This window comes from Amborella trichopoda, chromosome 12, assembly GCF_054954075.1.
Source record: "Amborella trichopoda isolate Santa Cruz 75 chromosome 12, AtrichopodaSantaCruz75HAP2 v2.0, whole genome shotgun sequence".
NCBI classification, from domain to species: Eukaryota; Viridiplantae; Streptophyta; class Magnoliopsida; order Amborellales; family Amborellaceae; genus Amborella; species Amborella trichopoda.
Window position 1 is genome coordinate 28433351 of NC_142347.1, and position 27958 is coordinate 28461308.

General features: G+C 35.8%; 1 protein-coding gene across 4 annotated transcripts; it reads right to left on the minus strand.

Moving 5' to 3' along the window:
- Positions 1 to 2749: 2749 nt before the first annotated feature.
- Positions 2750 to 24652, minus strand: KNAT4 (homeobox protein knotted-1-like 4). Of its 4 annotated transcripts, none has more exons than XM_020670092.2 (6): positions 23653 to 24652; positions 17257 to 17377; positions 11937 to 12130; positions 5834 to 5965; positions 3384 to 3520; positions 2750 to 3282 (listed from the first exon to the last, which is right to left on the minus strand). In XM_020670092.2, the coding sequence occupies exons 1-6, from the start codon at positions 24478 to 24480 to the stop codon at positions 3279 to 3281; spliced, it is 1416 nt and encodes a 471-aa protein (XP_020525751.1). In that variant the 5' UTR covers positions 24481 to 24652; the 3' UTR covers positions 2750 to 3278. The 4 variants fall into 4 exon arrangements, with proteins under 4 accessions (XP_020525751.1, XP_006848824.1, XP_088710314.1 ...); XM_006848761.4 differs by having other exon boundaries at positions 2750 to 3290; XM_088854188.1 differs by lacking the exons at positions 2750 to 3282; positions 3384 to 3520; positions 5834 to 5965; positions 11937 to 12130; positions 17257 to 17377 and adding an exon at positions 18738 to 19109.
- Positions 24653 to 27958: the final 3306 nt, after the last annotated feature.

Sequence of the window (27958 nt, forward strand, 5' to 3'; positions counted from 1 at the left end):
TTAAAGAGATAACTATTTCCAATTTTAAGTTTTTGAAAAAAAGCATGTTCAAATTTTACAAGAAAAACAAATATCAAATTTAGAGAGAGAAACTCTCTCAGAATTTAGAGAGAGAGTGAGACTATCTTAAACTTCGAGTTTTAGAGAGAGATAGCATATCAAATTTTGTTACCAAACAATGGACATCAAAATGATTGTAAAGAAACAATAAATTTTTCATTGCATATCCAAACAAGAGATTTGAGGAATCTGTGACAAGAATATTTGATATTAAAAATCCATAGATTTTTTTGGATATTCAAAATTTCTAATTTCCTCCTATCCAAACAGGTCCTAACAATTCTCTCTCTTTGTTAAAGGGAATTATATTGTAACAAATTGAAATTGGATTTCTGGTTCCTGCACTATTTTCTTTCTCTAAAACTTTTCTCTCTTTGCCGGAGGGAAACTTATCTTGCATCACTTGGTTCCCTTTCTTTATCTGGATGGATACTTGTTTCTCTCTTTTCCTTGAGTAGAGATTTGTCTTAGAAGGAAGTGTTTTAAGAGTTGATGGTCATTTACAAATATTTATTAGATGTTAGGCTGAAGAGAGAGAGAGAAAAAAAAATCTTCTCCAGCTACCTTTGTTGATGTTATTCTAGAGAGATAGAGAGAGACGTGTAGCTGGCTTGGTGTTTGAAAAGGGTGCAAGATCTATTTCTTGACATTGCATGGAGGAAACGATAGAGAAAAAGAGAGACGATTTGCATTTTCAGAAAAAAGATATTCGAAGTAATCCAAACAGTGAATCAATATTTTCCAAGCTTCTGCTAAATGCAATCCAAACAATATACATCATATTTTAGGAAATGTCAATTGGAGTAAATACTAATTCTAGGATACACTTTTCCACAGTATTAAAAATCCAAAAAACTAAACAAGCCCTTAAAAGGCCATTTGATTACCATGTCAAATTGTTATTTGGACAAATTTGACACTTCGTAGCCATCAATTTAACCTTGAATGGTGGTTTGATTGACAAATTTAAATTAATTCTCAAGCATAATGATTCCCAAATTGAGTTATCTTGGAAGTCCTAGTTGTTTTATAAAGAATTTAAGTGGGCTCTTACATTCTCTCTCCACCTTGAGCACCATTACCACCCCCACACCATCACCACCAGGACTCCTCTATCACCATTGCCTAGCTGCCACGACCACTACCATCTGACCAACAGTCCATCACTGCCAGTATATCATCACTGCCACCTAGCCAACAATACCAAGCTGCGACCTCTGCCTCCACTGTACCACCACCATTACCACAGTACCGCACCAGCTAATTCACCTCGCCGCTGATTAGCCACCACAACCACCATTACCATACCACTATAACCGTCGCCTCTGCCTCCCTTCCACCACCACCACCACCACTTCCCCACATCAGTACTACCAAAACACCACCGCCCATCCACCTCCACCACCAATGCTGATTCACTATTACCACCTCTATTGCCACCAATATTGTCATCACACAACGATGGCAATGACCACAACCGCTAGCCCACCCACCACCAACATCACACTGTGACTACCGTTATTGTCAAATTATACTACCACTATCACACTCACAATACACGGCCACCAAACACAACATAATAACAATTTTATCAAGAAAATCAAGCACCCATTGAGAGCAAATGATAGTTGACGAAATTGCCATTTGGCCAATTACAAAAGTTATTTTGGCCAATTTTGTTCAAGTTTTCAAATTATTTTTTATCAATCTGTCATCCATTGCCTATCTTCATAAATGGAAAAATGAGCTGCTGGCATACTTTAAAGCAGAGCAATGGTTCATCTCTACCATCCATTTGATGAGTAAACGTGGGTGGCCGATCTGTGTGCCGTAAACCATTAACACACTTACGGAAGTTTCCACTCCAAAAACCAAAAACTTCTAAGAATTGCATAGCAACAAGAAGAGTGCACCTCACAAAAATGAGAAATGTGCACTTCCACAAACCCCTCAAATGGAAGCGCTAGCTTCTCAAAGAATGAAAACTGCACATTTCTCATGTTACCTCGCCTTTTATTTTATTTTTTCAAATCATATCAAACTTCAAGTTTTGGTGTGAGTTCAACTCATTGGAGCCCATCTGTAAAAAAAAAAAAAAAAAAATTCTATAAATTAAAATATCCAAAATATCCCTTAAAAAATTTGGAATATTTTAGTTATTTTATTTTTTCAAATTATTTTTAAAATATTTTTACATTTACATGTGATTCAGAAATATAGATAATCAAATCCAAGCTTAATCCAATACATAGAAAAATTAAAATACTAAAAAACACACTCACTTTCAAATCTCCAAGTTTTGAAACCTCTAGGTTTATCAAACGTAGATTTCCATAATCCCTAAGAATTACAGATAGGTTACTAAACAACATTTTCCATGTTCACGTATCAAATCTTGCATCAATCTTCCAGCTTCCAAACTCGCATAGTCCCCAATTTTCCAGCTTCCAATTCTCAGACACCCTAAGGTTTCTACCAAAATATCCTACCGAGTTGCTTCTTGATTGTTTAATAATGGTCAAAAGGATAAATTTGAAACGCCTATGATGAAACTAAACATACCACCTCCATTTTCATGTTTACTTTCTTCTTTTTGCACATGCCCCATTAGCAAGTAGGACATACCAACAGCAGAGTGTAGTACTCAACAGAAGTTTGAAAGATTAAAATTCCAATAGGAATACGAATATTCCATAACTCAAGCACATTCATTAAAAAGAATTTGAGATCCATCATTATTCTCTTGCATAGCACAAAGCATTAAGGATATCACCACCCGGATCACAAGCAACAACAACATAATGTATCCTTTCCCTGAAATTTCCATTCCCTTCTCAATACATTATTACACTGTACACCCACACCGTTGTATTGTTATTCACAAAGATAAGAAGTGTGTGATGGATCAAAACCTATCCCACCAAAATAAAAAATTTGAAAGGGTTTCTTTCTCATCCAGCTTCATAGTAATGCACTAATATATTAGTGATCCATGTATACTGTTTACTCTTACTACCACTGAATCATTGGTAACTTCCGTACCCGTTGAACTTCATATGACCTTGCGATCCCAAGGATATGGGCGTACAGATCAATTTATGTTTATATTGTATCACCCAACAAGGTGGTGTATGGAAGCCAAAGGTGTTTATCAGTCATTGTTTCTTGTTCTTAATTTGATGATGGCCATCATCTACATGAAGCGGTCGCCATCGTCATCACCTGCATGGCTTCAATTTCAAATCATGATTTTCAGGAGGCCCTTGAGAAAAGCCCAAAAATCTATCATACCCTTACATCCCTAGTTTTAAGAATATACATACCTTTTACGCTTGCTTTTGACAGCAGAAGATGAAGAAGGGTTGCTATGCCAGTTCCTCTTTCTCTGGTTGATAAACCAATTATTGATCTGCTTCAATTGCAAACCCGTTTCCTGCACTAGCCTTACCTTTTCATCCTCCTGAGAATCAAACATTACGAGGAATTAAGGGGCCATCTTCTACGATAAGAACAACTATTAAACAGCCCATGCGACATAATAAGAGTAAACAGCCCGTGCGTTGCACAGAATTTTAAAAATTCGATCTAATAGAATAATTAATAATAAACCAAACACCATTATCATCATAATTTGAACCTTATCCCAACTATTTGGAGCTAATAAATCAAACACAAATAGACAAAATATAATTTTGTTACAATAGAATGAGAGACATGTGAAGAAAGAGAGCAACCATTGCTCAAAATCAATACTAAACATCGATATTACAGTAACGTACATGTGTATACATCACAATAATGTACATATGTATATATTATACATATAAATTTATAATACTTAATTTACCATTATGCATTATACACATAATTTACCATTATATTATGATAATTATACAATTCTAATTAGTAACGCATCATATTATTATAAGGGATTGTCTATAAAGAGCCCCTTTATCTTTTGTACAAGGATGTCACAATCACTCTTGCCCCTTAAATTTCAAAATGGGTGGTTGTAATAGTATCATTGAATAGATAAAAAATAGGTAGTTGTAATAGTATCATTGAATAGACACAAAGTTCCAAAAAAAACAAATTTCTGGAACTTGGATGACTCACCTTAAATCATCCAATTTGATATCTAATGAGTGGGAATAGTTGTGACCTCCTTGTAATAAATCTTAATGGTCTCTTTGTAGACAATCCCTTATTATATTACAATTATAACTAATTCAACTACAAATACTATTAATTTTATTGGAACTAAATAATTAAATTATATTTGAGATTGAGATGAGAGGTCCTAAAAATAATGTGCATGCTTATCATATAAGACAGAATGGACCCTATCTCCAAAGAGAGAGATTCATAAAAATAATGTGTAAGAGATAGAGGAGATAAGAGGGAAAGAAGTCCTGAAAATAATATGCATGAGAGAATAGAGAGACGTGGTACATCTAAATTTAATAAAGAGAGACATTTATGGTGTGGAGGAGAGAGAGAGAGAGAAAGATAAAGAGAGAGAGAAAGAGAGAGGGCATGAGAGGGAAGGGGTGTAGAGAGACAAAGAGGGGGAATACGGAGAGAGGGAAAGAGACTGCTATGGCGAGAGAGGGAGGATAGGAGAGAGGAAGGTGTGAGATAGTTACGTAGGGGGAGCAAGGTAGTTTTCTTTTTCAAAACCTCATAAAATCTTGAGAAAGTATAAAATTAAAGAAATATCTCCTAAAATTAAAAAAAATGAGGAAGAGAGAAGTTTGAAGTATGAGTTAATACATAGATATGCATTAATTAATAAAAACAAGAAATCTTAAAATTGGAGAGAGTTATCATATTAAATAAGAGAGAGACGGTCTTTAATGCATTAATTACTAAAAGAAAGAGTAACCTTAAAATTGGAGAGAGTTATCATATTAAATAAGAGAGACGGTCATTAAAGAAAATCATTAAAGAAAAAAACTAAGAACAAAGCAAGAATTACTTAAAAAACAAAAGGACAAAAGACGAAGAGAAAATGACATTTGTCGTGAAAATAATAAGGGTCTTCTGCTCGCTTAATATATAATAATAATATAATAGATATAGTATTTTACATCTAAAGCTAGTGGCACCATAATCCAATGAGCAACAATAAGGTATAGTCTAAGGATCTCTAGGGTCATCATCATCAATGTTACCTAGATATGTACATGGGTTTCTAATTCCAATGAGCACCAAGTATCCAGTACTTCGGACTAGAAAGCAAATCGGTAAGACATATCCATACCATCAACATTTTATACTTATCCAGCAGACTTCTAATGTATATATAATAAATATTTCATATTTATCACATAAATATGGCTAGTACAGCAATAGACCATACAAAATTGGCACATGCGATACATGATTCTTCATGTCGATATGGTGTCTATGCATCAACACATGTCAAAACATGTACTTCAGCAAGAATGAAGTGTGAGGGTAACATAAATCATCATTTATGATGCACGGTGATGGATAGAGAACAGGGCCCACAGGTATAGAACAAGACCCCAATGGTGGTCCACTCTCAATGACTGGCCATTCCATGAGATGATAACACGAAAGGGCTATGGTTTTCCATGGCGGATTGAATTATAGTATGGTTTACTTGCAAGTGATTGAGAGTTAAGCTCAGTTTGAAATTGCATACTTTAGTAAGTAATCTGGGTTTGAACTTGCATCCTCAAGTTTGAGGTAACTAGAGGCTTCCAATTGAGCTATAAGGTCAAACTCCCTATAAGACTGGACTTACTGTTGGGTATGGCCACTTGGAATGCGACTGCCACCAAGCCTTTAAAAGTGATGTTGTATCTCCAGGAAGTTTTCCAGCTCTTCTTTTGCGCAAAATTTCCTCTCTTATGTCTACTATCTTCTCTTTATAGCCCTGTGAAACCATACATAGTAGATTAGAAAACTTGAACCTGAAAATGGTACCAAGCATCCTTAACAAATAATTAAAAATTTTAATACTGAAAAGATGAATTCATCTCCAATTATAAATGTCAAAAGATTCTATGTTCCCGCAAAGAACCTCTGTTTACTAAGACTTCGAAGTCCTAGTAAACAGAGGTTCTTTGTGGGAACATTGAGGATGTAACGTCATCACCCTTGCAATCTACCTCAAAAAAAGGAAAATTTCAAATGCACTTCGTGCTAAAAAACTCTTTACCCTTGCAATCAACCTCAAAAAAAGGAAAATTTCAAATGCACTTCAAGTGCTAAAAAAATCTTTACCCTGCAATCAACCTCAAAGAAAGGAAAATTTCAAATGCACTTCACGTGCTAAAAACAATAACGACCTAAGATTAAACAAAGGCCCTCCAATTTTTTTAAGGGCCAGATCTAAGTGTCTACGAACTCAAAATTTTGAAAGAAAAAACAACAATCACCTAGAGATTTTTAGGTGGACCAAAAAATCTCAGATCGAAAAAATCCCTCCTAAATATCACCAAGTAATTTTTTCAGGGCCAGATCTTAGTGTCTACGAACTCGAAATTTTGAAAGAAAAAACAACAATCACCTAGAGGTTTTTAGGTGGACCAAAAAATCTCAGATCGAAAAAATCCCTTCTAAATATCACCAAGTAGCTCTTTCACCAAAAGAAATAAGTTTACAGTGTGCCCTAGAAGGGCAGCTTTACATGCTCATTATAAATGATGACAACCATCGACAAATGCAAATAACAAAAATACCTAGATGAACCTATGTTGATAGACATAAAGATATGACTGAAGCACTCAGTTTGGGCTAACACCAATAATGTAAAATAACTGTCCCTTGGACTCATCTCGACCAATGAAATAGACAATGATAGAGAATGAGACCCACCAAATAGGACATGACTTCAATGGTGAGCCCCACTCTCTCTCTCTCTCTCTCTCTCTCTCTCTCTCTCTCTCTCTCTCTCATATATATATATATATATATATATATATATTGTGTGGTTTGCATAAAGTTGCAACCTTAACAGACAAAGTAAGGCGCACCTCCAAAATTTGTCAAAAGATGCAATTTTGGTGTCGAAAATTCTAAGAATGCCTCAAGAATCTATTTTCATCTCGAATTATAAAATTTTAAACTCCAAAAATAGTCCATATTAAGCAAATCTATAAACACATGAAAATCTTGAAAATGGATAGTCTAGATAATGTGTTGCAAGATATAATATTTTGGAATTTAAAATCTTATTTTTTCTACATCCATACATCTTGATGTCAAGATGATCAATTAGATGAATGGTCTTCTGATGACAAAACAACATTTTCTAGTGGCTTTTTGCGTTGCATCTTAATTCTCCAATAGAAGATGTCCACCTCATATAAGCTTTTTCCATATATCTTTATAAATAAATAAATATATATATATATATATATGGAGAGTCTAAGGTCGGCCCGCTAGCTTACAACTACAGTAAATGTCCAATGGCTCATATTGAATCTAAGTTGATCCAGTGGTCACGATTGCATTTCGTGTTTGAATTTTAACTTTTTTTACAAATCAAATTCACTTGAAATTTTGAACGCCTACTCTTGAAAAATAAGAGATCCTAATAAAAATATTAAAAAATAATTTGTAATTAATAAATTGACCAAAATACCCTTAAAAGTTACAGGTGTATTTTGGTCAATTTAATTTTTACGAATAATATTTTTAATATTTTTATTAAGTACGCCTTGATGAGAAGAGTGGAAGTTCCAACTTTCAAATGATTTGTATTAGAAGAGAAAAGATTAAAACTAAAATACAAAATATATTCACAACCATCAAATCGGCTAGATTCAATCTGACCATTGGGCTTACACTATTTCATCAGCTAGTGGGCTGAAAGAATCTTTTTCTATATATATATATATATATATATATATATATATATATATATATATATATATATATATAATCAAGATATGATCTTACAAAAATTAGAAAAAATAGATGGAAATATCTCAGAATTAGGAAAAATTATTGAGATAGATCTAGATCCTAAAACAAAGGAACTATTGATCGAAGTAAAAAACCTGAACAAAAAACAAATAATATCTGAACCCATTTCTTTTCCAAAACTCCATTAAACTAGGATGAAGCCGATAAAATACATTTTGACACAGAAAACTACTGTACAAAAAACCTTGAGATCATGAAAAATGAAGCTCAACAGACCAAAAATTTAATTTAAAATGATGAAAGTTGGTTCAGTGTTACGGACGGTAGAAAACTGTTCATAGCAAATTTTGAAGTATCCTACAAAAGAATTAAACAACAGTTGGCTGAAGTCCATGAGTTCCTAGACAATTGCATAAAACAACAACTGGACGTCCCACAATATCTAATTCTTTTTGATGAACCAGAAGGACCAGATAGTCCAGTACCGAACTTCAGCTTCAACAGTAGAGCCGAAGCCAACATACAAAATATGATGGAAGACTGACACACGGAAGCAAGATGGGAACCAAGACAAGACTAAACCAGTAATTTTCTGAGAAAGAAGATCGAAAGAAAAGATTTTCTCATATAAAATATATGCATATGCAAAAAAATCTACCTTGCAATAAATACTAAGCTACGAGTTTTTTGCAGTATACTATCAAAAAAAAAGAATCTTTTTTCATGTACACTATGCAAGTGAGACTTACCATATGATCGTGAGATGGACCACTCGACTGCAAACACTATTCAGCACCCGAGTCCATATGAATAGTAAAAACATTATTCCATTAGAAATACTATTCATAAATTTTTGATGAGTCACCTAACCAAACACTGTAGCCAACAATAATCGTTTGATGAGTCATCCAACTGCCCTCACTATAGCCAGTACGTGGCTTCACCAAAAATGACCGACAACTGTCTTTCGAGTACATTCACGTGAAAGTTATCTGATACGGTAAGTCTCACTTGCATAGTGGACTTCAAAGGGTACATGAAAAAAGATTCCTTCTGTTGAATAGTATAGTGCAAAAAACTCGTAGCTTAGCATTTATTGCAAAGCAGACTTTTTTGCATAGGCATTTAGTATATGCATATATTTTATATAAGAAAATCTTTTCTTTCGATCTTCTTTATCTGAAAACTACTGGTTTATTCTTGCCTCGGGTCCCATATTGCTTCTGTGTATAAGTCTTCCATCATATTTTGCATGTTGGCTTCAGCTATACTGTCGAAGCTGAAACTCGGCACTGGATTATCTGGTCCTTCTAGTTCATCAAAAGGAATTAGATATTTTGAGACGTCCAATTGGTGTTTTATGCAATTGTCCAGGAACTCTTGGACTTCTACCAACTGTTTAGTTCTTTTGTAGGATACTTCAAAATTTGTTCATAGGATACTTCAAAATTTGTTATGAACAGTCTTCTATCATCCGTAACACTGAACCAACTTTCATAAATTTTAAAGTAAATTTTTTGTCTGTTGAGCTTCATTTTTTATGATCTCAAGATTTTTTGTACAGTAGTTTTCTGTATCAAAAAGTATTTTATCGGTTTCATCTCAGTTTATAGAGCCAAAAGAGAAATCAATATCTGTGGCATTTTTCAAAAGCCAAATCTGATAAGGTAGAAAAAACCTTTCTCGGCCAGTTCAGCCTAATATATATATATATATATATATTAATATTAGAGAGAGAGAGAGGTATATGTTAAAGTATTCACACTATAGAGCACTTTATAATTGTACTCAACAAATTCTAGACATCTCTATACCTAGTTCTGAATACAATATTTTTTAGTAAGGGTATTTTTGGTCATTATGAAGGGCATGACATTATCAACATGGGGTTTGACATCACCCACATGGAGTATTAAATGCCACTAGTTTCTATATATAGTTTCTTATAGAAATACTTTTTCTACCCATCCTAATGACCAAAAATACCCTTACTAAAAAATATTGCATTACAAAACAAGGATAATATAAATGTACAGATTTTATTGAGTACAATAATAAAATGCTCTATAGTATGAACACCCTAACATTAGCCTATATATATATAGGGATTGTATACAATGAGACCATTTACTTTTGATACATAGATATTACAATTATTTATAACCTTCAGATGTGAAATCTAATAGCTTACGCGTGTCACAAAGTTCGAGAAAATCTGAACTTTAAGCTTGGCCAATAAAATAAATCCAACCATTTACATCCAATGGTCAATATTAATTATGACCACCATGTACCAAAGATAAATGGTCTCATTATATACTTTCCCATATATATGTCTATATATATGTCTATATATATATATATATATATATATATATATATATATATATATATATATATAAAAGGTTATGTCAGGGTGCTCATACTATGGAGTAGTTTATCATTGTACTAAACAATTTTGGACACTTCTATACTCTTGTTTTTTATATAAATTACTTTTTTAATAAGGGTATTTTTAGTCATTAAGAAGGATGTGATGTCATCCACATGGGGTGTGACATCACCCACATGGAGCACCATGTGGGTGATGTCACACCCCATGTGGATGACGTTACATCCCTCTTAATTACCAAAATGCCCTTGCTAAAAAAAACTGCATATACAAAATAAGGGTATATATGTGTCTAATTTTGTTGAGTACAATGATAAATTGCTTCATAGTGATATATATATATATATATATATATATATATATATATATATATATATATATATGTGGCAAAGTTTATATAAGATTGCAACCTTAAAATGTAGAACTACGGATGCACCTCAAAAATCCATCGAAAAAGGTTGTTTTAATATTGAAAAACCCTCTAATTGATCATCTCGACATTGAGATGTATGATTATGAAAAACAAAGATTTTAGTCTCAGAAATGGTGCATCTTACAACACATTATCTAGACAGCCCATTTTAAAGATTTTTATATGTTTATAGATCTACTTGATTTTAATCATTTTTGGAGTTAAAAATTTTATACTTAGATATGAAAATAGATTTTGAGATAAGCGCCTTAAATGGATTGTTTAAGGTTGCAACCTTATGGAAACCGCACCCATATATATATATATATATATATATATGTGAGAATCTCAGGTTAGCCCTCTAGCTAACGACTACAGTGTTAACGCAACTGTTCAGATTGAATCTGGGCCAATCTGACGATCATAACTTCATTTCGGATTATAATTTTAATATTTTTTGTACATATCCAAATCACATGAAATTTTAGATGTCAAATTTTCTCATCAAGACGCACCTAATAAAAATATTAAAAAAATAATTTGCAAAAAACAATGACCAAAATACCTCTGAAACGTTTTGGGAGCATTTTTATCAATTTAATTTTTGAGAATTATTATTTTGATAGTTTTATTAGATTACCTATTTCTAAAAAATAGACGATCAAAATTTCAAGCAATTTAGATTTATAGAAACAATTAAAATTAAAATACGAAATGCAATGGCGGCCATTGGATCGACCCAAATTCAATCTGGGCTATTGGGCTAATACATTTTCATATATATATATATATATGCATTTCTGTAATGACCCAATATTTGTTTTCCATAGCTCACTAGGACTATAGAATAGTTTCCAACATACGTTTTCACATATGGAAATGTATTCATTAAGAGCAAACTGAAGTTTCCTAAACTAATTTAAGTGGACTTTGAGTGGAGGAATGTCACATGCAGCCACCATTGACATCAGACTGAAAGGTGCTTTTCTTTTTTTGGGGGGGGGAGGGGGGTTAAAGTCATCGGTAGGATGGAACCTAAGACATGATGCAACTACTAACCAATTAAGCCCAGATCCAATTCCTTGACTAAAGGGTGATATTGAAGTAATTTCACAAACGTCAACACCTTTTATTGTATACAAATACTTTGAAATGTGACGCAGATTCTACCTGTTTCAATTCATGCTTCAACTCTTGTCTAACACGCTCCATCAAGGAGCGCTCACTCTCTGTTGGAATAAGGGGTCCAAATCCCATGGTATCCTGGCCATCTAGGCTTCCCTCATACAAGTTGGTGTCGCTATCTGCCTGGTCATCATCATCATCTGACATGGTTGCACCTGTCCCTTCCCCTGGAGAAACACCTGTGTAATGGAAAACAATTTCAGCCCATTTAGGCATGGAAATAAATGGATGAGAATGCATATTTTATTTTTAGATAAAAGGAAATTTATCAAAAAGCACTTAAGAGATGAATTATTTAATACTCTACCCATTTCTTTGGATTGAACTTCAAAAACCCATCAAAATACACATGACCATGAGTTGGAATAGTTGAAAAGGGACAAAACGTAAGATAGTTGTTCACTTAGGCGTGTTTTCGTGCCTTAAATAAATGATACACCAACTGGACATAGTTATGTGCAGAAAACATCGATTTCATTGTAAACTAATGGATAGATTCCATTCTTGGCATTCTAGAGTCTTACTACAATGTCAATTTTGAAATTTCCAGAATTGATGCTTGGCTTATGCAACCCATTGGTTCAGTATTCATTTTTAAAGGCAAACCTGATATCAAAAACTAACAATATATGTGCCCATAGAAGTTGCATAGTAGTACTAGAGAATCCCATATATAGGAGCCATATAATGCAACCGCTACTTGAACATCTTCAAGTTTCTATCTTTCGTCTTTTATTAATCATTTATCATCAAAATTCTCCCAATATTTTTGGCAGGGCACATAAATATGACTCGTCCAGTTCAGTCTTATTCAACCTTCAAGTGGTCTTCCTTTTGCAATTTTAAGGAACATGAATTCACAAACTTGTTCCTATTTCTGAACTGTACCAACAAAAATATAAGTCATAAGACTGACAAGTGAGTTGTATTCCAATGACCAAGCATTCCATTTTTAATGATATTCACTTCCAATATTACATTTTAATTTTACTATTTTTGGGACTATAACGTCACAAGAAAAAGTAAACACATGCAAGCAACTTATTCGTGGTGGTGCACAAGTCAACTGCAGTAAGGAACATATCTGTTTAAGGAACTTGGGGCAAACAGTTGCGTCAGAAACTGGAGGGTGCCACAATTAAAGACAACATAATCTGGCCTACTAGAACTTCATAGAAGATGGTTCCAAGTGTAGTCATAAACTTATGAAGTTTCAATAAGAACTTAAAATCAACTAAGGAAAGTATGCATTGGATATTGAGGATTGTATAACTCACTTTCCTAATTGTAGAGATTCACTAGGACTTTCCTGGTTTGGGGAGATTGATTTGGCCATATCTACTTTCCTAGTTGATAGAGATCCACTTGGTCATATTTGTAACCTTCTAGTTTGTAGAGATTTATTATTCATCATCCCCACAATCAAGGGATATTGTTGTGCATATTTTATACCAGCTGTATATTGTTATATATAGCTTAATAGAAATAAAGAAACGCACCAACTTCTCACATCTCTTTCCCAATTACGAATTTTACATTGGAGTCCCCTAAATTGGTATTTCAAAGTAGTGTAACATTTAGAAATTTACACATTTCAAGACGGAGGGAAAAAAAAATCAAGCACTAAATCGTAAATTAGGAGATTAAATTTTTTTTATCACTGAATTATTTTTTCTGTAAATATATAGGACACTTCCACTGAGAATGGGCACTGAAACCTAAGATGCATAGATATAAAAACAAATACGGGGACCAAGGATATAACATAGCATTTCCTGAAATCCTAGACTGCATATGGATACACTAGTATCTAATCCTGTGCATGTACTCGATGCATATTAAACTATATATAAACAGATGTAGTCGATCACGCACACACATGCACAAGGTTCAAAAACTCAGCTCAGACTCAGGCTCAGGACTCGTGCCCTACCGGAGCCGAGTAACTCGGGGGAGTCCACCTGGATTCGCCAACCTAAAAAAAAAGATCAAAAAATTTGTTAAAAAAATAAAGGTAGCAAAGAGCCTTCACTAATCAACCTTTCCCGATATTTCTATGAATACCGATATTGACAAGCCTTCACTATTCAACCTATCTTCTGTAGCATGCACTTTGTCCTTTGCCTTTTCAGAGGAATCTTCTAGTGCTTTCTTTTACAAAAATTTCAGAGCACAATGGTTCTTCTATAGCATGCATTTTGTCCTCTGCCTTTTCAAAGGAATCTTCTAATAAAATAAATCCCCTCTTTTACAAACCTTTCAGAGCACAATAGAGAGCCAAACAAGGAATAGACAAACATACCCACACTGTAGGATTTCAATCCAACTCCTTGAAATCCTGATGTGAATCTACATCAATCCAAACAGACCACACATCCAAATCATCTTCCATTTTCATGGTAAATTACAAAGGAAAATCATAAGATCCAAACCTAGAATAATGCAACATTTTAACAAAGCTGAGTGAGGTCAACCACTCGTGAACGAAAGCTTGGTGTAAAAATTGACATGGGACTCATGGAACCTTGGTTTAACTGCGCTAAAAATTGACATGGGACTCGTGGAACCTTGGTTTAATGACGCTAAGTTTTCGTTCTGTCAGTGTAAACCTGACCAGAGAACAACATCAATAAGCTTTCAAATACAAACCAAAGTTACCCAGGCACCCCATTTTGGTAGCCACATCACATGTAGACACTTGGAGACACAAGGAACATTAAACAATTATTCAGTACAAAAGATGAGGTTTGACAACCTATGACATCTAGTGCCAAGTTAATGGATTTCACCGTTACGCCACCAATGGATTCCACCATTACGCCACCCACATTCAATTGTAACAAATACAAATTTTTTATTATATATACTTTAAAAATCTATTACTTTCTCAAATAATAATTATCGTCCCTTTCTTGCCATATTGGATTTTTAAACGAAACTACTAGACACTATCTAGACGACTAGACATGACACTCTATGTCGTAGTCTTAGTAACACAATCATTAAACACATCACATAAATTTTAAACAGATTCAGTACTGGTTCTGCGCCTCCTAGTTTATTCTCGACTTTATCGTACCTCCATCAGACTCTAAGCAGTAGGGTCAATTGGCAGGCGAATATAATTAATTTGGGAACTAGCACATGTAGCCCACAGTCATTTTGTGAATCAGAAATTTGCAAAAACTGCCATTCATTCAAATCATTTGCAACTTGACCTTTCAGAGTCATTGCTCCTAATAACCAAACTTCTATGTTTAAAATTGACCACAAACTTTCTCATTCTTCTTCTAATTGTGGGGTTAAGCCAATCCTCAAAGTTTACTCTGAATCTCATTTTGTCAATTTGGCCACTAACTTTCTCATTCTTCTTCTACTAGTGGGGTTAAGCCAATCCTCAAAGTTTGATCTGAATCTCATTAAACAGACACTTTTATCAGAGTTAATCCATTAATGGAAATTTTGCACCTTAAAGTTACAGCCTAGAAATTGTCAATTGAACCAATACGCTAGAGAAGAGGTTCTCAGTACAATAACATTGGTGTGAAACTGTATCTCGGTGGGATGAGTCAATTAAATATCTCAGTTGTTACTTGAGAGATGAAAAACTCAAGATCCTCTTTCTTTTCTTTTTTCGGTAAGAAAACAAGGAAAGATCAGCAAAACCTCTGATAATAAGTCAGGAATAACGAATTTTCAAAAAATATCATAGATGTTTATGACTCTGGATGCACTGGTATGTATGAACTCAGTAAAGGTCACAGGCTATGCTTCCCATTAACCAATCCCAGTGATTATGCTCCTAAATTACCCTACCAAGCACAACAGAAAATCATCATAATATATGGAAGCACTGAAAATACTGAGACCAATTGTGGTGGTATAAGCATCATTAATATCAACGAGTCAAAATATGACCCCCCTTTGTTATATGATGTGAGACAATAAATGTCCACGACCACACTGATGAAACTACAAATCATTTCTATTCTGTTTTAGCAGTTTTAGTATCCCTTATTGGAGAGAGCACCTTGGATAAAGTTGGCGACATATTGCTCAAAGTCGAACAGAAATATTTTCACAAATATTCGGAGCCTGTGGAAATGAAAAAAAAAAAAAAAAGGAGAGAGAGAGATTGACGGATCTAACAATCTCAAACTAGGAATGCTAGGACAAGTTTCAACAAAGAATATAGATATAATGTATGAGGGTCGACTCAGTTAAACATCAAAACCACTCGGGTCCAAATTTTATTGGTTCCTCCATGCAAGCAAAGGAAAACTAGAACAAGACAGGCCAACTTTCAAAATGATTTTGAGATGGGTTGCTCTTTATGGATCAAAAAACGTACATGAATTTATAAAGATATTTCTTTGTTTTCGATAAAAGATCCTAAATTCTTGATTTCAGATTCTTTAATAGAGAAGCCTTGAGATCTAACACTAAAAGAACATGTTCCCCACATGATGTTTGAAAAAGACACTATAATAATAATAATCATCGATCTCCGAGCACACAAAACATGAAAGAATTCTTCACATATTTCAACACATAATTCTTCACATATTACTACTCTCTACTCCTAATTCAAATTTCCTATACTTTCACGTATTGAGAAGTCATTCTCATTGAGAATTAGCGAGTACATTACTCAACCTCTTCAAGATCAAGTAATAGTTGCCAGCATTGAAGCAAGACATCACCATACTATGAAATCCTATGATGTATCTTCCAGTATCATGAAATTATGTTTTCAATATGAAACCAATAAGTTTTTCAATCTTTTAACTACATACTCAGGTCAAAAACAAATAATTTGAAAGATCACAAACAATATATAAATAAAAGTAACAGTTGCCAGCATTGAAGCAAGACATCACCATACTATGAAATCCTGTGATGTATCTTCCAGTATCATGAAAATATGTTTTCAATATGAAACCAATAAGTTTTTCAATCTTTTAACTACATACTCAGGTCACAAACAATATATAAATAAAAGTAACAGTTGCCAGCATTGAAGCAAGACATCACCATACTATGAAATCCTGTGATGTATCTTCCAGTATCATGAAAATATGTTTTCAATATGAAACCAATAAGTTTTTCAATCTTTTAACTACATACTCAGGTCACAAACAAATAATTTGAAAGATCACAAACAATATATAAATAACCAAAGTTATGGAAACATGAGGCAGGATTGCATAATCGGAATAGCAATATTATGCATTAAGAATACAATACCCTGATCTATGTCTCAGAAATAAATCCCATTGAAAACTAAATAGATTTCTAGACTAACCTGTTAAGCTTTGTAGAGATTGCTCCAGATCCCAGCAAGCCATTACGGCTTCCATGGCATGGACACGAACATGTTGTTGGAGTTGCTCTTTGAATGAGCAAAGCAATAAAACATAATGTGTCTAGACAACATAGAAGAACAGAGTTAGGATTGAATAATTCTCATAAATGTTATATAATATAAGAAATAAGGCCTCGTGTTGTTTATTTACACTTTTTGTCCTTTCTGCAAGTACTACAGTCACTAAATTGCGAATTCAAGAAAGAAACCAGTGACAAACCCTTAACCATGTAATATATGAATAGCTTTTCGGTTTTGTAAACAGTTAGATACAGTCAAATTATGGTCTCTGTATTGGTCAATGGAAACATTGATAGAGAAATAATAAAAGAAAAAATTGGACATCACTAAAGAAAATCATAATAAATACCAGTAGAATGGATAAGGGCTCCTTGCTATATTCCAATTCCAAGTAGACCCCGGACATGCTCCATTTTCATGGAAAAGTCTCATGAATCTTTCAACGAAAGTTAGTGGTGTTCCTTGCATCTAGATATTCAATTTGCCAAAAGTTAAAAGGCAAATAAGAAAGTTTCATCTAGCTAATATTGTACCTAGATGGTTTTGACGGTAGAATATTAAAAGGTCCTCTGTGAGTAGAGAATTTATTATGCAAGCTGGAAAATTTGTGAACTGGTGTTTTACACCGCTAACAATTTCTTATATCTTGTTTGGAAAATTTAGAGATCTCAAAACACAAAATTATCATCGGAAACAATTGATGTGTCTTGAAATGGCTGACAGAAGTTACAGATATGGTCCCAAACACCCAGTGGTATGGTCTGTCCAAGAATATCAGGGCATGGTACACTGTCTAGAAATCAACATTAAAACTGAGGATGCCTCAAACTGCATATTGGGAAAAGCCTGACATGGAGGTATTTTTAGAGGCTACAAGGAAGAAAGATTAGCTACCTAACCGATTCTCATGTTGTTGCAGAAAACATAAAAGCCAAACTTAGAACAATCGTTGGTAGGATCAATCTGTGTAATTAACTGTGTGGGATCAATCTGTGTAATGAACGTAGCTAAAGTACGATACATGTTATTCCAGGAAAATTTTACAATTCATATTAATCAGGGATTCATGCCAAAATTGGATATGTAGGTCTGAGTACACTTTTCACAAAGCGATGAACTGGAACATATATCATGAACGAACAATTCATCAGATTCTTAGTGAAATGGGATCAATTTCAAATCCAGAGTTCTGTCCAATAACAACGTTCGTCCCAGGGAACACCCCAAACAAAGTCCTCGTTGAAAAGGTTATGGAATCAAGTACTAATCTGAATCCTACAGATGATTGATGAGATATCAAATCATAACAAAGTTTCGATATCATTCGTTCCTGCATTTTAATATCCTGAATCATGCTTTTCCTTTCATAGTTAGAAGAATTATTTATTACAAGTTCTAAATATCAAACTGTGAAACTATGCGAAAAGGTATTTTCAGTACTGAAAAACTAAGCCCTTATGGCTCATGTAAAAATTATTCTTATATAGGTCTGCACTGCTTGAAAGTTGCACCAATATGATAACCACCTCATGCATAAGTGACATACAATTTTGTACATTTCCTCAAATGATGCACAACAAAGAAATGTACCCAATATGCTTTCAGGAAAGTTATCATATAGTACAATTGATATTCTTCGAACCATTTTCGGTTATCATCCACAGAGATTGATCAATGACCATATGTCAATCATGAATTCTTGTTGAGTTGTAGTTATCCGCTAAGAAGGTCCAGTCAGAAGATCCACTTGACAAAACTCAGTGGATATGGCACTGAAATTGAAAAGAAGTCACCGTCAGCCTTTATCAGTTTCACTCGATGTCTAACAAACCCCATTAAAACCTGCCTTTTTATTACTAAAATAAGGTTACAGACACCAACTCAAAACCTAGTTCATGAAGTAGTGCATGCAACCATATCATCTCAATGCTCGTAGAATTACCTTATATTCTGGTTTAGCTGTGATTTTTTGAAAGTGCATCCTAATTCTTGCTCACCAATAGACTAAATAGGAACCGAAAAACTTGTAACATTCTATAATTCAACTACCTGGTGCTGACATCCCACCAGTCAACATTTACATGTGCCCACAAGTGAAGGCACAATGATGAGGAGAATCATATTTCATTTCTTACCATTGCTTGTAAATAATGTTACCTTAATTGACATATGAGTTAACAAAGTAGATGACATGTTGAGTAGCAGATAGATAAACAAGAGAATACCCTATAACTGTCAATACTGCACCGTGTTATCCACTATTTCATCGATATAAGAATACAACTTCCAGTTTGAGGGTGTACTTACCCTCTTACTATCAGTTAGTTATAAGAATAAAACTTCCAGTTTAGGGTTTACGTACCCTTTTACTATCAGTTAGATATCCTCCACCAATTGCCTTAAGTATATGTTCATTAAGTAAGATCAACCTAAGAACAACCTTGTGGTTAACATGCACTGTCCACATTTATGAAGTACCCACATGGAACCAGGCCCTTCATCTGAACTTGCCACAGCTCCTATTTAATAAGCAATCCCCCCTTCAGATTCATCCCCACTATTAATAAATTTGATCAACACAAATCGGTAAAGTAAAAAGCCAGCATTTGTTGAGCAAACGAACAGAGTAATCACTATCACCCCATTGGAAGCCTCTCTTGATTCTATTTTTTTAAATCAATGTAACTGTGCCTTAGACCTGCTTAAGACCTATAACTTGTACCACACAATAGTCTGCTTGGAGGAAACGCAAGTAATCGTGTATAAAATTTTCATCTAATCCATGGCTTTAAGATTTTGATGACCTAATTAGACAAAATGAAATGTTCCTGCAGACATATGAACTGCAAGAAATTGATGACAAAATCTATAGATGCGCTCAAGTGATTTGACATAGTATGCCCTTTTCTTGTGAAGAAGGTTTTTAGTCAATCTCGGATTCCAAAAATTGCAAAGAAATCATCTGATAAAATATAATTACCGCAACCATTGTCAATTATTTGGCCTTTAAAGAACACTCAAGGAAAGTTAAGGAACGTAAGCAATGGTTTGAAGGTTAAGTGGTTTCCATAAATTTATGGGCTAGAGCTGATAGAACCCACCGAGAAGCAACATGTCAATCTGCCACATGTAATAGCATACATGAATTGACTAGTTTACAACAAGTGACGAATGATCTTTCACAATCATGTGACTTGTAGCTCCATAAGCAATCAACTTGGAAATAATCCCAAAGAAAGTAAAAGAAAAAGAAAAACCTGATCACCTAGATAGAAGTTTTTATGATTTTACGAAACTAACCCCTTGTCAACAAAGGATTAAGGGGATCAGATCATATTTGACAGAATTAATGGGAGTTGATTGATTCTTAACAGAGACAGAACAGATGCAATAGCTCAACCAAATGAAACTCTGAGGTGCAAGTAATTGTTTGGCCTGATGCATTATTTCGATCTCACTCATAACCAGGGTTTCTCTATTGTCACATCGAAGTCATCTACTTTTAGCTCACAATATGCTAGTGTGATCATTGATTATGTGTCCAATATTAAGACAACAGAAACACCATGGGGACAACTAATCTCTGCTGAGTTGGCTAATGCCTTCTACAATGATGTTAAAAACCAAAAATAACTCTCCAACTTATGGAGCAAAGCGAGGCAGGAAATGTCATCGGATAAAGGTCTAATGGAGGATTCTTTCATCCTATAAAATATTGAAGCAATCTATTTCAAAATTTTGATTACAAAGAAATTATGATCCTCATCAGTCCATGAAATACCAGCTCATCCGAAAGAATAGATAAGAGTGAACCAATTGTCCCTAGCAACATCAGGCTCCATAGCTCTCAGATTTCAGGAAGTTCACAAATGTGATTCTGACAGTCCATAGCCAAGTTATATGATTCTTGGGTCTCCAGTTTCACTGTACACTCATCTTTAAACATCAAAACTGCAAATTCTCGGTTCAGGATTGACTTTGGTGCCTGTATGTGATAGAGAGACAAACTCACTCAAGTACACTGGCTAAAATGTCTCTGACCCCAGACATCAAGACAAATCATAATAACTAGTACAGCACAATGTACACCTTAAATATAATAATTCTATGAACTGTACCACCATCTCTCAAACTGACAACTGGAGAAGCAAGAATCTATCCCAGAAAGTATGCTTCAAACCATCCATCACCCCTAGTAAGTTTTAGCAAATTGTTATGAGGTTCTCCTTATGGGACTCTCGAAATTGAGCAACTCCAAAGCTTCATCCTGTTAACGCACACCATGAATCTCAAGCTGGGTATAAATTATTATTTCAAACTTCAGGCTACTAGAGCTGTATCCAAAATTCTAGAATTGTTTGTTTTGATATTCAGATGTGCAAAAAATTTGCACCATCCAATATTGAGGAGTCATCACCACAATCCTGTTGTGAAGAATAATTTCATGCTCTCTATAGGATAGCCTTCTTCAAAGCTACAAAAATGATAAACCAAAGACACTGAGAATGCAAAAGATCATCATGTTAAGCTTATTAGCACCTAGAACTGAGTGAGAAGCATTATAAAGCTCAAAGACGATTGCTTCAGGGAAGAGGAATCTAAATTGACACCATTCTTCTGATGTTGTCGTTCACAAACTGTATCTCACGTTTAGACAGAAAAGAATGTTTCCTGATTATGTTAGAACCCTGCAACTTAAACTTTCTCGTCCCATTTCCACATGTAAAGGATTCCCTTGAATGGGACACGATTTTGGAAGGAAATAAACTAAGCATAATTGGATTCCACAAATCTTTGTGAAAAATCATTTTAAAAGGCACCATTGCATCTGGGAGGAAAAGGGTCGTACACTGTTGGATTGCATCAGATGGAATATGAGAACAGCAGACAAACTTTAAACTATCTTCGATTGCATCAGATGAATATGAGATAAATAATACAGACAAACTATCATATCAGGCATTCTTCTAGTACTCATTAACTCAATGGCAGTTCAGTTTCTCCGAATCCCATGATGTATAACATCATCACTTGTGTACCTTATTTCTTGTAATTGTAATTTAGGTTGAGAACCACCAAACCATGGTGTGACACTCATAATTCCAAACATCTAGGCTTTCACTTTGAAACTCAAATGATCCTTTTTTTGGTTTCAAATAAAAAGCATTAACAGGGTACTTGAAGCCAGAAAACAACTTGGAAAAAGAAGTGATTGACAAGAAGCTAGAAGTTGGAACATGGGCATGTCAAGCAGTGACAGTATTCAAGAGTAGCATTGCAACTGTAGGGGTATTGGGCATCAGCCTTGGTGACACTAGGACAGGGCATTATCATTCAAAGGGATGGATGTCACTCTTGCATATGGGACTAAGAGATTCACCCTCCCCAATCCAGACGAACTGGTACCTGATGCCCAGAAGAAAAAGAAGTAGCTGAACAAAGTTAATGTCCGGAATTAGGTATATCATTGGCAACAAAAGAAACTACTAAAATGGAATCACAACTAATTAGATATGCAAAGCAATCCCCAGAAACAGAAAATCAAAATCCGCAACTATTTCTCACTAATCTTTCAACTAGGGAATTCAAACTCTGAGGCCTTCTGCATTTACACTAGAAAACAAGGAAACGAAATCCCAATATTTCTTGTTACAATTTTGATTTTGGCTCTTGAGGCTTCAAAATTGAGAGCCTGGTCAGGAAAATAATAAAAAGGGGCGACCCACGCATGCTCAAAGAAGCCTATATTAATGAGTGGCTCCATGAATATAATGAAATACAGCTTTTAATCCGTTCACAGCAAGATAAAACACAGACCCTGCCTCAATTCATTGAAATTCATGGGGAAAATTTCGGAAGAATACCAAGAGAATCCAATTTCAAACACCATAAACAGTTTCAGGCTGGAATACTCGGATTCTTTCAAACACACATACAAAAATATCAATTCTCCCGTAAATTTAACAAAATCTTTAAATAGAGAGAATAATGCATAAATTTAGAGAGAAGTTAAAACGAAATTCCCTCATCGATCTATGAAGTAAAATCATAAAACAAAGAAGACATTTTCAATCTCAAACATAAAATAAGTAGTGTGTTTATCTTTCATTTTGTAGTGAGAGAAAATTGAGAGAGAATAACAGTGACGAAAGTGATGCATGTGCTAAGAGAGATGCTCGTGGAGGGAGAGAAGGATAAAGAAAACGGTGTGCTGATAGAGAAACGAGCATGAAGAGAGCAGGCACTTGGTTATTGTTTCACTAAAACCAGTCCTGAGAGAGAGAGAGAGAGAGAGAGAGAGAGGAAGGGGCTGACCATGAACTGATCGAGGTCCTTATCATCCCCATTCCCCGGCACAATCTGGCCGCTCGCCCCTAGCACTGAGTACTTGGCCACAACATGCTGCGATTGAGCTAATTGTGCATCAATCCTTGGCAGCTGGTCCACAGGCGTGGCGATCCTCAAGCACGCGACATGCGCCGAAAGCAGCTGCTCGTACAGCGGGTGCGACAATATCTCCGCCTTGTACCTCGCACTTTCCCACCCCCCCACTCCCCCTCCGCCTCCTCCTCCGCCTCCCCCTCCCCCTCCCCCTCCCCCTTGTTGCTGTTGGTGCTGTTGCTGCTGGGCCTCACTTTTCTCGCTCTCGACTAACTCACCGCTCCCATTATTAACATCTCCAGACATCCCGGCCCCTCCTCCGATCATGGAGTCACTCGAGACTGCAGTGACATCATCGCCAGTCTGCAAGTGGAGGAAACTGCACTGCACGCAGCGCGAACCAGGGGCGCAGCCACACCACTTGCGCGCCCCCACAGCAGCAGCCTGGTTAGCGTCGTCGAAGTGGGCCCCGCCGGCACTCTGCTGACGGAGGATCGCGTTGCTCAGCCAAGTGGGAGGGGCGCCACCGCCACCGCCGCCGGCGCCACCTCCTATTTGCTGTTGAGGCCTTGGCTGAGGTTGGCGCTTGGTTGGGTCCATTATGAGTTTGTGTTCTTTTTGTTCGGATGGTGGTATGGCGGATTGAGAATGGTGGAGTTGGTCGGAGATTATCGTGCGGAGGGCCTCGTTTTCTCCCCCTAAATGCTGCTCGCTGAAGTGAGGCATTCCGCCCATTTCTTGACTCAGGTTATGGAACGCCATTCCTTCCGTTGACTCTCTCCCTCTAAACTCACATCTCTTCTCACTCCCTCTCTCACTACCCCTCTCTTTCTCTCTCTCCTCCAACAATCCTCAATTCCCGGAAATTCAAATCTCTCTCTCTCTCTCTGGTTTTCTTCCCTGTTGTGGCGCAGTGTTTCTCTCTACCTGTCCGCCCCTTCGAGACGTTGAATTATCCGCGGCCGTCCGCTTGGCAAAAACCAGAGAGAGAGAAACCACTTATCCGAAAAGAGAGAGGTTTTCTTTTCTTAATCGGACGGCAGGAAGACCTCAACAAGCCCCTAGATTTGGGGGGTGTTTCTGCCCCCGCCGCCAAATTTAATTCCAACCCGATTAATTTGGCTTGCGGCGCTACTCCCCGAGAAATACCACAAACAAGAGAACCACAAAGCTGCAAAGCACGACACGTAAGGAACTAACGGCGATGACAACTCCACGTGGCAAGAACAGATCACACGGCATGGACGATGCTACGTGGCAAAATGGATGTCGAGAAAGAGAGAGAAATGGGAACCTGGAATGTAGTTTGGATCAATTTGGGAAGTTGCGCTTTCTCTCTCTAGAAATTGGTTCTGCACTTTCTCTCTCTAAAAATGAACGACAGGAGGAGCAGCAAAGAGACAGGAGTTAATAATGGTGGGCATTTAAGGGCGGGTTAAAGGCGGTCGGTCGTGTTGTATGTGTCATGTGAACCCTCTCTTCGCGAAAGCAACAAAACCCTCCTCCTCTCTCTCGAAAGCGACCACCGATCGGTCCCCACGACACGTGGCGCCCTCCCCAAACCCTGGACCACAAGGCGGGCCCTTCTACAAAGCACGCCTGCAATCTCACCCAATGGGATGCCGCCAACAGTATGAAAGCCCCCTATGTGGTCCCCGTTCCCGTGCCCTTAAACCGCTATTTGACTCTTAGGTGTTCTCTTTTTCGTTTGTGTTGTGAGCCTCAGGAATGGCGCGGCTTGGCGCCAGTTTTTTTAGAGAGAGAGAAAAAAAAAAAAATAGGGTGGTCCCCTAGAGATATTAAAAGGGAAAGGTCCGGTGGAATCGTGGTCCCCGCCGCCTTACCCCGTATTACCTTCTTCTTCTCTTATCTTCCGTACGGGTGGGGCTCCACGCGGCGTGAAGCGGGGTTGGGATCAGGTGGTCCCCTGGTTTTAGGCACTGACTCTGTCGGAAATGATCGGCTGGGCGCCCTGCAGAGAGGAAAAGGCAACTCGGTGAAAAGGACGTGGGAGCGGGGTTTCAACTGCCCTGCCCTGCCCTACAGCTGGAAGGGAGTGATCCTAGAAAGAGAGTGAGTGTAGGACGGTGGCTGAGGAAGAAAATTTAGAGGCGAGGTGCCGCCGCGTATTGGAAAAAGCATCAGGTTGCTTATTTTCAGTTTATTTATAGAAAATCGTTTGGTAGGGTCCTAACTCATCCAAAATTACAATTCTAAGTATTAGAAACACCTTTAACTCAATCATCGGAGTTTGAATATTATGGTTGTGCAAAACAATTAGGATTTCAAATTTAAAAAATAGTGTATATTGCAACAAATCATCTAAGCTATCTATTTCACTCTAAAAATAAGTGTTTATATATCCATAAGTTTTATACTATTTTTTAAGTTTCAAATTTCATTATACCCAGTTTCTATGCGGACTTGGCTGCATATATAGAAATGTGGGCTTCTTAATAAATCTATTTTTGAGATTGATTTTAAGACTTAATTTTTAAAGACATGTAATATCTAACATGGATATCATGAAGGTGAAAAAATAAAAAAAATTTAAAAATTAAAAATAATAATTTTAGTAAAAAAATATTTGGACCGTTAGTTTCCATTATCTTTAGATAGAACCCCTACTTGCATCCCGTTTACATCATGTGGACTGGTGAAGGTGCATGAAGCCAAATCTAATGGTCAAATTAATTTTATATTTTCTTTTCTTTTTTTAAAATAAAATACATATATTTATTTGCTATTTTACGATTTATTGATTACTGTTCCCACCACAAAAATATAAACAGGTCGGTATACCAACCGCGAGCATGTCTTCCCCACCGGTGTTTTTATTTTGTAAAACTTAATAATTTTAAAACTCAATCGGCTTATACTTAATGTAAAGCTCTGAGCCATTACGGAAAATTACGGGAAAGAAAAAATAAGAAACTTGAATTTCTAGAAGTTTTTATTTTGTAAAACCTAAATAATTTTAAAACTCAATGGGTTTATACTTAATGTAAAGCTCGGAGCCATTACGGAAAATTAAGGGAAAAATGAAATAAGAAACTTGAGTTTCCAAAGAGAGAGAGAGAAGTAAGTCCGCCATTTTCATCTTCCAGTGAAGGCACTGTTGGAATTAGTGGGTAGGGGTAAAACGACGCAGTGAAAAATCACGGTTGTTTGAGGAATTTGAAAACAATTGAAATCGGTTCATCTTCAATATATATAGGGGTCCGAAACCGATCCATTGGGTCTACTGTGTGGGTCGGAAAACCAAACCCAGTCGACCCATTTGATCCACAGGTCAAGCGGACCTATTTCCTACCCTTAATCCTTGAGATACCTGCGAGAACCGCAGGTTTTGATACAAGAGCTGCATTTCTTCTAGAGGAGAAAGTTAACAAGGATATTCTAAACCTATTTATAAAGAGGGGAAATGGCCCTTCAAATAATGGGTTATGACCCTCCCATGCCTTGGGACTACTCGTTTTATGCGGTTTTGAACCAACCTTCACATGACCGTTTATACCGTTCATCGATTACAATTATTGTTGGCAAGATCGTCCGATCTAACCGTTAATCGCCTGATTAAATTGGAACCGGTCAGTGGCCGGTTCTGGTTTTGCGCAATTAGGGTGATCAACCTGTATTTTAAAAAAACAATTCAAAAAAATATATATAAATTATCAAAAATAAGGAATTTGATTTGTAATGTATCTTTAAAGTTGCACGCACCAAAAACTATTAGAGCGATGAGTAACATCGCTATGTGGTTCTCTTCTTTATTGGACAATGTGGGACAAAAACAACCATTCTTTGTAAGTCCAAAATCTTACTTCTAAAGGTTAGTTTTTTCAAATAACACTTAGATAATTTTCAAAGCAAAAACACTAGCACAAAGGTCGGAATTTTATCAAAATATACATAAGATATAAACTATTTAATTTTTTACCCATGTATTTTAATTTAATTTCAAAATACCTATCACAAGACACGTAATCATTAGTTGGAATAGTTGTAAAATGGTAAAATGTTGAATAGTATGGATATTTTAATAAATTTGTCTTTATTCGATAAAAAATAAATCTGATCGTTTAACAGTTCAATGTTTTTATTTATTTATTTTTCAAAAAAGTACATTATATCAAATTTAATCCCAATAAATCCCTCTAGCGGTTCATCATGGAGGTCAATTGTTGCTAACCACCCAAGTCCAAGCCTCATTGTAGAAGACCATTCACTTTTAGCACGA

Bases quoted from the DNA above. Each gene is read 5' to 3' on its own strand.
- KNAT4 (XM_006848761.4), bottom strand. From the start codon at position 24,480: ATGGCGTTCCATAACCTGAGTCAAGAAATGGGCGGAATGCCTCACTTC. The intron at 3,521-5,833 runs GTAAGTCCAGTC...TTTGATTCTCAG, and splicing joins CCAAGTGGCCATACCCAACA to GAGGATGAAAAGGTAAGGCT. The intron at 3,291-3,383 runs GTATGTATATTC...TTGAAATTGAAG, and splicing joins GTCAAAAGCAAGCGTAAAAG to CCATGCAGGTGATGACGATG.